The sequence below is a fragment of the Carcharodon carcharias genome, chromosome 10, assembly GCF_017639515.1.
Source record: "Carcharodon carcharias isolate sCarCar2 chromosome 10, sCarCar2.pri, whole genome shotgun sequence".
Classification (NCBI taxonomy): Eukaryota; Metazoa; Chordata; class Chondrichthyes; order Lamniformes; family Lamnidae; genus Carcharodon; species Carcharodon carcharias.
Window position 1 is genome coordinate 42012533 of NC_054476.1, and position 16111 is coordinate 42028643.

Sequence of the window (16111 nt, forward strand, 5' to 3'; positions counted from 1 at the left end):
GAGTAACACTGATGCCACACAAGTGCCAGGCAATGACTATCTCCAACAAGAGAGAATCTAAGCATCTAGTCTTGACATTGAATGGCATTACCATCAATGAAACACCCACCATCAACATGCTGGGGTTACCATTGACTCAAAATTTAACCGGAGCAGCCATATAAATACTGAGACTACAAGAACAGTCAGAGGCTGGGAATTCTGTGGTGAGTAATTCACCCTCTGACTTCCCAAAGCATGTCCACAAGTCAGGAGTGTGATGGAATATTCTCCACTTGCCTGCAGCTCCAACAGCATTCAAGAAGCTCAACACCATCCAGAACAAAGCAGCCCATTTGGTTAGCACATTAAACATTTACATCCTCCACCAATGATGCCATGTGTGCCATCCAGAAGTTGCACTGCAGTAATTTGCTAAGCCTCCTTTGACAGCACCTTCCAAATGCACAACCTTAACAATCGATAAAGACAAGAGCAGCAGGTGCAGGGTGCAAGTTTCCCTCTAATTCGCACAACATCTTGACTTGGAACCACATCGCCATTCCTTTACTACCACAGGGTCAAAAGCCTGGAACTCCCTCCCTATCAGCACTGCGGGTGTATCTACACCATATTGATTGCAGTGGTTCAAGGCTAATTAGGGATGGATATCAAATGCTGGCTTTGCCAGCGACACTCACATCACATGAATGAATAAATAAAATTACCTGTTGCTTCTTCAATGATACGTTTATCGTAACTGATAGAATGAGCAGATTTGAATTGTTTTGCATAGAGTAATTTGGATGATAAATTGTTTCATTACAGCCAGAGAATTAGAACCTGTAATGTACATTGTATTCTACTGCATAAAGTGGAATTGTGTTGCGGGTCTACAAAGTTTAATTACTGTAAATCCAGGGTTTAGTTAGAGATTAATTATTACCGGTGAGCAAAATTTAGAGATGTGGGGAGGAGTGCTTGGAAATTTCAGGCTCCAGATAATTCCCTTTTTTACTACTTGGGTTGTAGTAGTGAGCTGCCTAAGGATGGGTTCTCTGCTCTTTTCTCCACGCCTTGAGGTGTACCGCCTTCAATTTACATTTACTCATATGAGCCTCCAATTTTCAATTTCAAGTTGCCTAATATCATCATTCTCCTTCTCCCTCTTGGACTACATCCCTCTAATTTTTCTTCAATCATCTCTTTCAGCAAGTTCTCATGCCTTAGATTATGGTCAGTCCAACCTTGTTGCCTTTTTTTTGATGACTTTTCACTAACAATATTTGCTGCTCCATCCTGAGAACTTCTTTATCGCTCTTTTATTCTCTCTAACCTGGTCCAGCCCATCCTTGTCCAGAATCTTGTTTTGCACTTTCTAGACATTGGATGTTAGCTTTTCTTGAAATCCACATTTCAGCCCTTTACAAGACACTACGTATCACAGTCTTGTTAATTCTTTTCTTAAGATCTCTACTCATTCCTATGCTCATCAGTTATTTGGCTGGGATTTTCTGGCCAGGACCCATAGTGGGCGGGAATGGGAAATTTGTGAAGCCAACCAAAAGTCCATTTGTTTTTGGCAGCACCGGAAAATCCCAGCTGCGGGCAGGGCTGGAAAATCCCAGCCTTTATGTTTGGAGAACGCATTCTTTAACATTGCTATTCTAGCTGCTTCCTAGGTAATCAAATTGTGATACCTGTTCTATTTATTTTGCCCTCTGCTTTCCCACCATTATTTCTTCCCATCTTTGTAACATTTTGTCTTTTTTAGATGAATTTCCATTCCATAAGCTCTTATCACTTCATTCAATATATCCATTAGCATCTGTAGGTCTCCTGCTGTGCTAGCCACTAGGGCTTTGTCTTCTGAAAATTTCACCACTTTCCCCAATTGACTTCCTACTTTGACACCTTTCTGTAATTCATCTACTATTCTACTTGGGCTAAAATGGCTAAAATGTGAGAAATGCACAATTATACCATATAATTGCATGAAAAAACTTGGGTAGAAACTGCTTTAGGAAAGGCTTAATTGAATTGAAAAGTCAGTTGACTTAGTACTAATTTGGTTTCCTCATTGGTTAGTCTAAAAACAGGGATCGTTTTGGCCAGTAGTTTTTGAAATATCTTGTTCTTTAAGTGCACACAAGGTAGTGTGTGCTTTGTAAGTATGATTCAGAGGCAGTGTGGTCCTGTCATATGCTTTTAAAAGAGAAATGACTCTCCAGTGTGCTTTATTGGCTGCTTTAGGTTTTTAGTACTGAGATCTAAGTTGCAATTATAACCAAAAACAGGAAATGCTGGAAATACTCAGCAGGTGAAGCAGCATCTGTGGAGAAACAGTTAGTATTTCAGGTTGATGACTTTTCATCAGAAAGTTAAAATTGTCATGCTTACTTCCATACAGAGCCATTGGCATGTTAAAAATGATCTTTTATGTTGAGTTTTACATTTCTTCACCTTATCCACATTCAACTGTCTCAAATTTTCTAGAAAATGAATGAGACAGTTACTGAGTGGTAGGTGACACGTGCTCCACCGTGTTGTACTCCCGTTTTCAGGAATGCTGCTGCAGGGTAGGAGGGCAGGTCTTTCAAACAGGCAGGGAATAAAATAAGTTGGAAGCCTGATCCCCAATTGCTTTGATGCAATTCTAAGGCCTGGTTCTAAAAGGTACTGGTGAACTTCTGGAAGCAGATCACCACCCTACCCTTTCAACTGTGGTTGATGCTTTTGCTGGAAAAACCATGGGAGAAAGAATTAAGGTTTACCGTTAGGCTTTCAATCATCTTCATCTTCCAATTATAAAATGTTGGAGTTTACGATATTTAACGTTCACTCTTGTCCCCCGCGCCCCACCCCACTTCCTCCCGACCTAGTGTCTGAGCTGAGGATTCGGTGGGTGACTGCTTCCTGGTCATGGTCAATGGATGATTGAGACAGAGACTAGCCAATGTGTAAAAGTGACTGGGGAGACTTGACCTGTTCTTTTTGCTTGACATTGACCAACCAAACGTCCCATCCAAGACCCCTCTGAAGAAAGGTCATACGGACTCAAAACGTCAACTCTGTTTTTCTCTCCACAGATGCTGTCAGACCTGCTGAGTTTTTACACCATTTTTTGTTTTTCATCCCATCCAATATGTTGCTTTGAATCACACCCTCCACCTACTCCCAGTTTCACTGGCTGGCCAGATGCCCAGTGATCCTGACGGGAGACCTGGTTTATTTTGAGGCCTTGGGTTCATTGGCATACAGCCAGCAGGCTATGGCCTGAAAATATACCTCCCAGGGATACTTGCTGGCTTCTGACTGGAAGAACATAGATAGAAGATTGGGGTTGGGGGAAGGGGGGGTTGTTTCTTTTTTTCAGGATGGGGATAGGAAAAGAACCAGTTGTGTGGTTGTGGACCAGGTTGATTTTGTGCAGCATGCAGGAGCATTTTCTCAATAAATCAATGAAACCTTACCGACTGGGCTCCTGTTCAACTTGACTGGCAGTTAATGCTGATGTAGTTTGTCTGGGATCAGGGCATTGCCAATTTAATAGAAGTAAGGTGTTTATTGATTATTGAGATAGGCTTCCAAATTGCTTGGAGCACACCCTGCCTAGTATGGCCCTGATATGGCAGTAATCTAAATTTTAGGACAATCCAAAGGACCTACTGCCTGATTCGGGCTGGTGCTTCTGCTATCCAAAGCTAGGCCATAGGCTTGATTGGGACGTCTATAATGTCAGCCAGAAAGAGCGATTTCCCAACACTTTTGCAGTGTTACAATTCTGTTTCAGCCAGGTGGGAAGCTTCAAAATTCCCCTCATGCCCCCAGTTTTGTGAGAATCCCAGAACTGATCATGCTTCCTACCTTAGAAATAATAACTCTGTACTCACATATCATGTATGTTAGTAAATATGTGCATTTTGAAAACTTCAAAATTATTTTCTGAAAATATTAAAGCACTCTTATTGTTAGCACTGAATCTGTGTCCTCCTCCTTTATGTTCAACAGCAACATGTCTTCCAAGCAAGCCACCTCTCCGTATGCTTCTTCTGTTGATGGAGAGGAAGCAATGGTCCAGGAACGATTGGTACGGGAGAGGGAAAGGGAGGAGCTCAATGACCAGCACACAGCCTCACATCTGCCCCTGCATACGTTAGTAATCAACAAACCTCACTCTGAGGAGCTACCACCTGTTGTCGGCAACCTCCAACCGGACAGTGATTGGGAAAACATGGCTACTACCCAGCACAGAGCGGTAAGGACACAGCCCAAACCGTCCTTCATTTAAACATCCTTTTCATCTACTAAGGTTATATCTTTGTGTTTCCCAGGCTCTGACTTTCCACCTAATCATCTGTACGTTCAATCATGTATCCTATCAGCCAAATGGATATTATGCCATGTGCCGTGGGACAACTGCCTCTGGGTTGAATTTTCATTTTTGCCACTAATGGACAGTGGGTGATAGTAGATTGCCCCAGCCCAATTTTCATATGCAATACTTACAGAACAAGTATTGGGCAATGTCATAAAATGGGCCACAAACCATTGCCACTTGCTTTCTGCCCATCACTAAAAGCCAAAATTCACCCTTCTGTGTTGTCAAAATGGATTCTTTGAAGCCTAAAAAAAGTTTCTCCCCATTTTTCTCAAGATCATACACACGCACAAACACACGTGCACACACAAACATGCACCTGTGCATGTACATACACACAAACACACGCATGCATGCACATAAAAAAACACATACACACACACCACAAAATCACACCACACATACACACCACATACACAAAACACAACACACACACACACACACATCTTAGCAAGCAGAATAAAAACAAAAAAATGCTGGCAGTATTTTGCTCTTGTAAAGGAACCATGGATAAAAACAAAAAAACTGCGGATGCTGGAAATCCAAAACAAAAACAGAATTACCTGGAAAAACTCAGCAGGTCTGGCAGCATCGGCGGAGAAGAAAAGAGTTGACGTTTCGAGTCCTCATGACCCTTCGACAGAACTTGCGTTCGAGTCCAAGAAAGAGTTGAAATATAAGCTGGTTTAAGGTGTGTGTGTGGGGGGCGGAGAGATAGAGAGACAAAGAGGTGGAGGGGGGGGGAGGGGGGGTATGGTTGTAGGGACAAACAAGCAGTGATAGAAGCAGATCATCAAAAGATGTCAACGACAATAGTACAATAGAACACATAGGTGTTAAAATTGAAGATTATCTAAACGAATGTGCTAATTAAGAATGGATGGTAGGGCACTCAAGGTATAGCTCTAGTGGGTTTTTTTTATATAATGGAAATAGGTGGGAAAAGGAAGATTTTCCTTTTCCCACCTATTTCCATTATATAAAAAAAAACCCACTAGAGCTATACCTTGAGTGCCCTACCATCCATTCTTAATTAGCACATTCGTTTAGATAATATCACCAACTTCAATTTTAACACCTATGTGTTCTATTGTACTATTGTCGTTGACATCTTTTGATGATCTGCTTCTATCACTGCTTGTTTGTCCCTACAACCACACCCCCCCTCCACCTCTTTGTCTCTCTATCTCTCCGCCCCCCACACACACACCTTAAACCAGCTTATATTTCAACTCTTTCTTGGACTCGAACGCAAGTTCTGTCGAAGGGTCATGAGGACTCGAAACGTCAACTCTTTTCTTCTCCGCCAAAGGAACCGTGGATGTTGGTTCCCCAATTTTAGTCCAGGGTATTGAGATTGTGTTCTTACTGCTATGGCAATAGGGAACAGTGATTGAATCTATGGTCACCTTAGTCTGTATGCTTCTGTTCCACACTAGGTGATGAATTTATCCCCTGCACTATTGGGAAACACTGAAAGAAGTTTAATTTTTGAAGTGTGTTTGTACACAATTAAAGATACATTTTATTCATAAACTTCCAAATAAATGAGGAATAAAAATTGGAACTGGTATGAAATTTTCAGTATAATCTGATGAAGGACCCCTACCTTTATTCAGATGATGCACTTTAATGAGTTATTGGTGATGAATACCCAGGAGATTTTGATTTCAGATCTCTAGAACTTAGCTCTTCATAAAATGTAATGTTAAAGACCAGGAGTAGTTTAGGGAACAGAAAACTTCCTAGTTGCTAGGCTGATAGGCGATGGATCTTCCATTTCTTCTCTCCCCTCTATATTTGCTTCTGAGGCCTTGATTGCCTTTAATTGCTGAATCAAGGCAGGGAATGAGGGATAGGAATACTTCACATTCATTGTATCCATACAGAGTTCTTCACACAGCATGAGGCACAGAGCACTTTGATGATTAAGTCTGACCATGATGCTGAGATTTTATTTGCATATTAAAAAAAACATTAAGACTGAGTGTGACAGTTTTTGCTCAGTTATCCAAAAGTTGTTTCTTAAAGTAAATTATAGCTTTCCATAGACATTAGACAAACCTAAATTGCCAAAATTTAAAGTGCGTAACCCTACACTTTAGAAGAAGCCAAACCTTAGATTTTCTGATATTTACTGACTGTCTCCTTAATACCGCAGTACGCAAATTCATTTAAAAGTGAGTAATGCAGTTAGTTTTATGTATTCTATTACTTCACTCATAAATTAAGCTTTCCCCACCTAGTGATTTAGCTTCTCTGACTCTGAATCCATAGTGAACTTGGTACAATTCTTTTTACTAAAATAATGATAAAATGTATGTTGCATTTTAAACGTAGCACTGTAATGTCAGAATGTTCCAGAGTTCTTTATGTTTTGCTAATCACATATCAGATGGTTTTGCATCCCAGAAATCACTGCTACCTTCAGCCTCCCAGTTCAGCAAATCAATTGTCTAGAACCTGGAACCTGTCAAATCGCTTAACCATGTCACTAGGAACCAATGAAATTCCAGAAACATCTCCATGGTGTCATTTCTGATCGGTTCACTTACAAGAACATCCAAAGGGTATTATTGAAAAGGTTTCAGTGTCATGTAGGGACCATGACAGTATCTCACTCATCCTATAGCACTCCCCTAAAAATAAGCTTCATCATATAATTAACACTTAAGAAGTTTAATTCAGAAAAGCATTACAGATTTAGCCATAAACATCCCACCCCACCTTGTGACCATGGGCTGGATTTTCACTGAGTCTGGATGACTTGGGAGTCCTTTAAAAATGGTGGCCAGGTCACGATTCTGGGATTCACAACCCCCTTTCCGGGATTTCTGATTTTCGGGAGTGCCTCTTAAGGGTGCAGGCTGGTTCAGCTCAAAAGCCCATGCCCTGTACTCCCAAGCTGACCAGCTGTAATGTGGGGATAGGCATGTCCTAACCCTCCACAATTTTCATCGATTTGGGCCAGGTTTTCAATGAGTTGTGGATTATAGAACCTCAGGGGTGTTATGAACCATAGTCTGCGTGAAGGGACCTCATGACGTGTTTCAGCAGAGTAATAGATGCCTGGGCTCTCAGTCAAGTCTCATTATTTATCTTTAGCTGAACGCCCAGGCATCCATTTGAGTACTAAAACACCCAAACCTGAGAAAACATTGGTTGCCTGACAGCTCTTGTTCTCTGATCTCTGCTATCATTGCACAATGTTTATTTACACAAGGTTAAGAGATTTCAAGTGCTTGCAGTTTCAATTATTGAAACTTTTAAGACTCTGGCTGATTGACACTTTTATTGCCCTGTTGAAAAGGACTTTGTTTTAACAGTAAAAGTTTATGAATGAGTGACTTTTCATTAAAGTTTTTTTTACACATCCTATTGTCACTATAGTGTTTATTGGTGTATAGTAAGTCAATGGGCATGGAAATGCCACATTTTGATATGGGGGCATGAAGGGCCATGGGGGCTGTGGGTGGAGGGACATAATTTGGTTTGGGGCATGGGGGTGAGTGGGAAGCATGAAGTGGCATGGATAGGGCATGGGAAGTGTGTGGGGGTGAGTGGGTATGAGGGGTGAGGGCTGGACGGCCTTTCTCTTTTTATTTTAACCAGGATGAAGTCACACAGCACCAAGGTGGGTCTTTTAACAGCCCGTCTCCACACATGGCAGCCTATGAGGGTGCTTCCGAACTTTTTCCCAGGTCAATTGGTCTGACTTCAGCCCGCACCTGCCGCCCCACAATGAAAATTATATCCTTGTGAACATTTTCTCCCGAGATGGGTGTGCCAAGCTGAGAATTTTCCCGACTCCCGCTACCCGCCTTGAGGATGAAAATCCAGGCTCATGTTGTCTCTGAAACATCAATAACAACTCTGTAAGTAGCACAGCAGATCACATCGTCTTACTCCAGCTTTACCTCCTAAAGGCAATTTGAATCGCACATGCATCAAAGATTAACACCATGCACATGGTCATAATTTTGTTCCTCCACAACCTCCAGTACTAATTCTGACTTCTATTTGCTCCCTTTACTCCCTTCCCTTTTTCATCTTGATGTGCCAAATTTTATCTGCTCCTGTGATACATCTTGGGATGTTTTACTATGCTACAGGAGTTATTTAATGTAGGCCATAGCTGCTATGACATTGGTCCAGTCTGCCACAAATCCACTAACTAGGCTGTTGCTTGGGTCTACCTCTAATCAACCAAGTTGAGAGACACCACCTGCTAAAAGGGACATAGTGAAAAAGATGGTGATGTTTCAATCCATGGGGGGTGACTGGACGTGATGTTTTGCTCAGGCAATCAGCCTGGTAAAATGACAACAAATAATATATATACTATATACTTTACTTTCTAATAAAGGCAGGATAATTTTGACATTTTCAGAAACAAGAACAACTTCCCTGTCTATATTAGAGCACATTAGTGTCAGTTTCTTCCCCCCTCTACCTCCTTCACTTATTCTATTGAAAACCACTGATATTGGCCACTGCATCTCCACTGGGGAGCAAAAGGTCAGCCAGCGTCTTCACTCTTCAAAGATGAGAATGGGAGAAAGTGTGTGTGAGCCAATCTGAGATAGAGAGAAAAGAGACTGAAGACAAAAACCAAAACAAAGTGAGATGGAATGAATCTGTGTGTGTGATAGACAGCCACAGAGAGAGGGAGAAACAAGACATTTGTTTTTTGACACTGCCGAGCAATTAGTGAACAAAATCTGCATATAAAAATGAAACAAGAGTTTTGAAGTTATCTATAAGCAAAATTAGGGTATTGCATTCTGCTTATATCAGTTTATTCTAACTGGAGAAAGATTAAATTGAGGATACAGTTTATTGTGGGTTTCACTGATTAACACAATTATATATTTTTTATTTCTGATATAATTTGGGGGAGCGTTATGTTCACCCTAGGGAGGATTTTAATTTTGGGAAATGGAACATCTTTGATACCAATGTCGGTATTGAGCATTCCAAGATTATCAGTTTTGGCGTGGTCTGATGGAAGAAATGCTCTCTTTACTGCATCAATTACTCCCATATTGACTACAGTATCAGACAAATGCAGAGCGAGACTCCTTCTATACTGCTTCATTATGTTCTCATAGGCACAATACAGATTACATGTAGTGCAAAATCCCTTTATGCAATTCAGCATTCCCAAATGAGACATAGCTTTGGCTAAGTGAAATGAAAAGCTTCCTCTACACTTTGTTCCACCAATTGGATGTAGAGCAGAGCTGCCAATACACTGCCCTAATATTCCGACAGTTGTGATTCAAAGGCCCATTGTCAGCAGCTGTTTTTCTTGGCTTTATTGCACAGATTTATTATGGTCACACCTACCCTGTTTGGTACATTATAGGTGACATTGCTGCTGGAAGAAAACTGTTCCAGATATCACATAGCTAGCAGTTAAGACTGGGCTTTACCACAAAATGCATTAAACTGCAGCTTGCATATTTGGTGAGTCTTCCTGCAGGATTCAAGAAACCAAATCCCTGATGTCCCTGTTGACCTACCTTCCTGGGCATTTTATTCTATCAGATGTTTATTTAGTATTTTTACCCACTGTTCACCAATTCTAACAAATAATTGTGTTCTGTGCCAGTCAGCAAGCACATTTGTGAGGAGAAATTTTTAAACAGAAGCTGAGTGCAATATGTCAGCTTGAAATTTGAATAGATGTAAATGAAACTGAACTATCAATATGACTTAAATCTGAAAGTTCAAGTATGTACTAGGTGGGTGTGAGAGTCAGATATGACCAAGAAAACAGAATTGCTCCTGCAACCCACTAATAGAACACAGTCTTGCTGGACATGAGTACAGAGCTGTAACACTGCAGTCTGATCATCAAACCCTCTCCTGAAGCACAGCTTTGCAAGATGGGCGAGTAAATCAGGGATAGGGCTACATCAAGCTTTACTGAATTAACCCATGGATCACGTAATTATTCGGTTTTACTGCCCAGATGATAAAGGATTTCATAAAATGATACATTGCATCCTCATCTCTCTGGGAAAATATTTTACTTGAAGGAGGGATTATTAAAAATCTGTTATGATGCATTAAAAAAATTTGTTCCTCCTTCTCCTAATTTCTTTCCTCCTGTCCATGACTGGGAATTGCAGCTATAGCTAACAACTCCTACAACTACCCCTCCACCACCCGCCCCCAGACCTGTCGCTAATACTTTCCAGCAAGGGTCACTCCCCTGTCGGGGGAGCTGAGGTCAATTGCAGTATCCTTCTGTCAACCTGCTTGAGATGAGCTAACTGAGCACAGACCAGGGAACCAAACCTGCCATCTTTCTTGCAGTATGGCTCAGCTCATGATGGGGTAATGCTCCTACCAACTGAGCCATCAAGGTAGCTCCAACATCCACCGCCCCCTTCCAAATTCTGTTAGTTGTGAATGCATTTTGATTCGAGTTGTACCTTTCCACCAGCCAATAACCTTGCTTCCCATTCCAGATCAGCAAGTGTGGCAAAGAATTCCTCTAGTCACTGTGTGTTTGTGATACTATCAAACTTTGCAAGATGATTTTCCATATTTAGTATTTCTTATAAAATTGTAAATGAATCCTGAAAGAATACATTCTAATTGGACTAGAAATAATAATCAGGAAAACTTTCCCCAATAGTAAACCTCACGTTGTCGTTTGCTATGACAAGTGCAGTGTGTGAGATGAGTCAGTTTGTAAGTAAGTGGCACCCATTGCAGCAAGAGTTCTGGACCAAGTTTTGTTTTTAATAGGCACACTATTGGTGCAAGGATTGTAATATTAGCAATTCTAATGGGAACAGCACTAACAAAAAAACCATTCCATAATAGCATTTAAAAAAATTCAGCAAAATTAGCCTTGTTACGATTGTCAAAAATCTACTCCGCTTAAATCTAGTCAGTCTAACCAACTTTTGACAGCAATTTGGTGAAACAGAATCATTTTTTAAGGATTGATTTATTATGGTAAGTTCTGATGAATTCTATATTAGTAAAGCTTTGATTTATTGTGAGGAGAGGCATCCTGAGACACCACTATCAGTTGAGCACACACGTCAAAAGGATATTTGCCTCTTGACATATCCCAGCCCGAAATACAAGCCCCAGTGTAGATAATTGAAATTACCTATTTAAATTCTACTAAGCATTATATTATTTTCTGCAGTCATCTGAAAACAGGATGACTGCTTCAAGAATAACATTGTCCTCTTTAATTTAATTTAATTCAACTAGCATTCTAAAGGGTGGGGGAGAGAAAGAGAAGATCTTGAACGAATTTGAACTTCCATAAACATGCTCAGCAGAAGACATTGTGCCTCAACATGGCTTTGATGTATGTAATTGGGTGCCAATTAGATTTTATGTATGGAACTGAACAGAGAAATGGCTCCATATTGATGCCTTTAATAATAAATGTTAACTTTTATTTTTAATTCATAAAATTCCTATATATTGATGTGCAATAGTATGAAATATGTGAAGGTTTTACTGTATCTGATAAATTTTTGGCAGGCTCTGATCTTTCTAGTCAATCTGAGGAGTGGGAACAGATTAATGCATTTTTTATTTGGCTTCATGGTATTATTGAGCCCCAAGAGTTGGGTCATAGCCTATAGACTGAGTCATTACCAAATATGAATGTTGGAGGTGAAACCAAGTTGGACCAAGGCATCGTGATTAAATAACGCCGAGCTCGAGACTGAAAAGCCTGTAGGTTATAGGAGGAAGGGGAGTGGAGGGAAGGAGCTCCCCAGTTTTGAGATGGGTATTTTTCTGAGATTAAGCTGAGGGCATGACATTGGGCTGTGCAGAAAGAACTTTTCCTGGCTTGGGAGTGCTTTTTGCTGACCCCGACCCTGACCTTGCTCAAAAACCAAAAGCATTCTATTTCATAGTACGAACATCCTGAACACTTGTGCAAAGAAACAAAAAAAGTTTCAAGATCTGAGACTTACAGAAGCAAGTTTCCCCTCTAGCCCTCAAACCCAAGATGTAAATGTATAACTCATTCAAGAAATGTATTCCTATCTAGCTGCATAATTTACATGTTCGTCTTCCACTTGTGGGTGAAATTGATGATCTGACTTCACGTGCTTCAGTCTCAATTGCATTATTAATGTCATAGAGATAAATAAAAGCAGTGAGGCTCAAGTGGTCCTCAGAGACACCGACTTACTGATCAAAGGCAAAACTGAAAGTCTCCCGCAGGTTCGGAAAACAAATGGCATTCACAGCCTAACAAAGTATGCATTGTTGATTCTGAGGAGCTGTCATAGTGCAATAATCAATATGCAAGTATTCTCACTCTTGTCACTTACATCTAAAATATACATATCCTCAGAGAACTTAACCATTTGCATCTTTAGAGCTCCCTCTGAACACTTTACTCCTTGTTTCATTCAGATGTGCCTGAATTAAGGAAAAAGCAAGGGTTGGTTTCCTTTCATCCTTTGGATTTCTAACTCCAGACTGTTTTCTTTGATATATTGTAGCCTTGTGCCCAGCAAGAAAGATTGAAGCTCAGGGAAAGGGGAAATATATTTGTGACAAAGCCATTTGACCATTCTGTATAAAGATATTGCATGTAGCTGATGAATTTTGATATTATATGATTTTAGGTGCATAGAGGGGAGTCAGTTAGAAGACAGTGGGGATATATACATTCAAGAAAGTGAAGTAGCCCAAGATGGGGATGAAGTCCATATGCAATGAGGGAAGGAAAGAACGTGGAAGAATACTTAACAGGTCAATGTTAGGAGGAATATACTGATCTCCAGTATTATTAAACAGTGCAGAACATTTCTATGTAGCCTATACTGGAATAAACCTCATGATTGCAGTGGGTTAGGTTAGATAGTACAGATTCGCTGCCACTTAGGCCACATGGTATAATGTTACTGTGGTTAAGGTTATGCAGTCCATTGCTGTAATTCAGATATGCTATATTTTATCTCTGTAGTCGAGTCACATGGTAAAGCATCACTGCAGTTATATTATACAGTGTTACGGTGATCCAGTCATTTGGTATCATATCACAGTAATTATGTGATGATATCACTGTTGTCTGGTCATGTAACAGATTAAGTTGTTATTACTAGGTTTTCTGTATATAGGACCAACTGTGCAAACTTGGCTGGGACATTTCTCTACGTAAAAACAGTGAATACCCTTCAAAAGTACATCATTGGCTGTAAACAACTTTGGGACAGCCTATGGACGTGAAAGTGCAATGTTTTTTACTAGTTTGTTTGTGCTAAAAATGTCTTTGTTGTGAAGGACTAAGACCTCACCCTGTATATTTTTTTAATAAAATATATAGGGGTATGCTCATTGCTATTTCAAAAAGATTAAACTGGACAAAGGCCTTTAAAATGGCTGAATCTATGTTTGTCTGTGACCCCCCAACAAAATAAGCTACCTGGCAGTTTAGGGAGAAACTCGCACATCGTTATCTCTGGGGAGCTACTGATGAACCACTTTGGGCTGCACAGGCCAAATTCAGAGAGAGCTATGCAAAGGCCATCTGCATTTCATAACTCAGGCTGGCCAACAGGAGTCAGCTCGTCTGCTAAGACAAAGCGCCACACAAACTTCCTTTCAATTCTTCATGGTTGAGACATTTAACAATCTCAGTGACCCAGATAAGGGATACACGTCCCTTGTCAAAGACAGCACGGAGAGATGGGAGCCATGTGACATGGCCTCTGGCTTGTGGAACCAGTAATATTGCCTTGCTGGACTGCAAAGCTCAGTCTGCTCTTTACCATCTAACTAATAACCATGCAGAAAAAGAGCTCTACCCAGGATGAACACAAATCAAAACACCTTTCTGTTTACGGACGGCTGGTGAGAGGAGAAATTAGTGTTGTTTAAATTAAAACCCCTCCTGTCCATAACATTGCCTACTTGCAGCTTACAATCTCCATAATAATGTGGTCCACTATATTATTCATGCATTTCAGTTCTTATGATACAGTCCTTCTTATAGTTCAGAGTGTTATGCTCTCAGTTGATACCAGTAATATTTTCTTTAAAGAAAAAGGAACTCCAAATTGCCAATTGTTTACTGAAAGAACAAAACCATAATATTCCATAAGAACATAAGAAATAGGATCAGGAGTAAGCCATTTGGCCCCGTCAAGTTTGCTCTGCCAGTTTATAAGATCATGGCCTTAACTCCATTTTTCTGCCTGTCCCCCATAACTCTTGACTGCCTTGACAATCAAAAATCTGTCAAACTCAGCTTTGAATATATTTAATGACCCAGCCTCCACTGTTCGCTGGGGGAGAGAATTCCAAACACTAACAGTCCTCTGAAAGAATAAATTCCTTCTCATCTCCATCTTAAGTGGAAGATCCTATGCCCCCTAGTTCTAGATTACCCCATGAGGGGAAACACCCTCTCAGCATCTACCCTGTGAAGCCCCCTCAGAATCTTCATGTTTCAATAAGATCACCTCTCATTCTTCTGAACACCAATGAGTATTGGCCCAATTTTCTCATCCTTTTCTCACAAGACAACCTCTTCATCCCAGAAATCAGCCTAGTGAAACTTCACTGAACTGTCTCCAATGCAGGTATGTCCCTCCTTAAGTAAGGTGACCAAAACTGCACACAGAACTGTAGGTGTGGTCTCATCAATGCTCTGTACAGTTGTGGCAAGGCTTCCCTACTTTGATAGTCCACCCCCTTGCAATAAAGGCCAACATTCCATTTGCCTCCTTAATGCATGTAGACAGATTTTTGATTGAATTTTTTGTGATTGATGTACGAGAACATGCAGGCTGTTCTGTACCATAGCATTCTGCAGTCTCTCTCCATTTAAATAATACTGTTTTTCTATTCTTCCTCCCAAGTGTACAAACTCACATTTTCCCACATTATACGTCACTTAACCATTTTTTACCCATTCACTTAACCTTTCTATGTCCCATTGCAGCCTCTTTGTATCCTCCTCACAACTTGCTTTACTAGCTATCTTCATATCATCAGCAAATTTGGCTACAATAAAGTCAATCCCTTCATCCAAGTCATTAATATAGATCATAAATAGTTGAGACCCCAGTAGACCTTTAACTGCACTCCACTAGTTACAGTTTACCAACTTGAAGATGACCCATTTATCCCGACTCTGTTTCCTGTTAGTGAGCCAGTACTCTATCCATGCTAATATATCACCCCCTGCCACCAAATGCTCTTATCTTGTGAAGTAATCTTTTATGTAGCACCTCATTGAGGCCTTTTGAAAATCCAAATAAACTACATCTACTGGTTCCCCCTTACCTACCCTGTTTGTTACATCTTCAAAGAACTCTAATAAATTTGTCAAACACAATTTCCCTTTCACAAAACCATGTTGACTCTGCCTGCTTGTGAAATGATTTTCTAAATGTCCTGCTACTACCTCTTTAATAATGGATTCTAGCATTTTCCCAAATGACAGATGTTTAAACAGAAGAATTTTACTATATAAGAGTCAAACAAAGCAAACACTAAATACTGTCTTAGGTAATCTCTTATAATCTAAAACCCAAAGTCACCATTAGCCAAGCATGAAATAACAGGCAAATTGTGGTCAGCTATAAACTGTAAAGAACACTTAGATGGTAGACACAACTAAGACAGATCTTATGAATTGGCCCAGCAGTCTTCTCAGCATATAGGTTGTCAAACTCACGCAAAAAGTCCTTGAAAACTCTGTCTTCCTTACAAAGAATTTCAGCTCTCTTCTTCAGGATCCCA

At 40.4% G+C, this 16111-nt stretch overlaps 1 protein-coding gene across 13 annotated transcripts in view; it reads left to right on the forward strand.

Moving 5' to 3' along the window:
* The window catches only part of sox6 (SRY-box transcription factor 6), a 724678-nt gene that overhangs the window by 279315 nt on the left and 429252 nt on the right, over positions 1–16111 (forward strand). For all 13 annotated transcript variants that reach the window (XM_041197601.1, XM_041197599.1, XM_041197600.1 and 10 more), the window contains one exon: positions 3991–4237. In XM_041197601.1, coding sequence (XP_041053535.1) covers positions 3995–4237 — 243 coding nt within the window. In that variant the 5' untranslated portion in view covers positions 3991–3994. The remainder of the gene's footprint in view (positions 1–3990; positions 4238–16111) is intronic.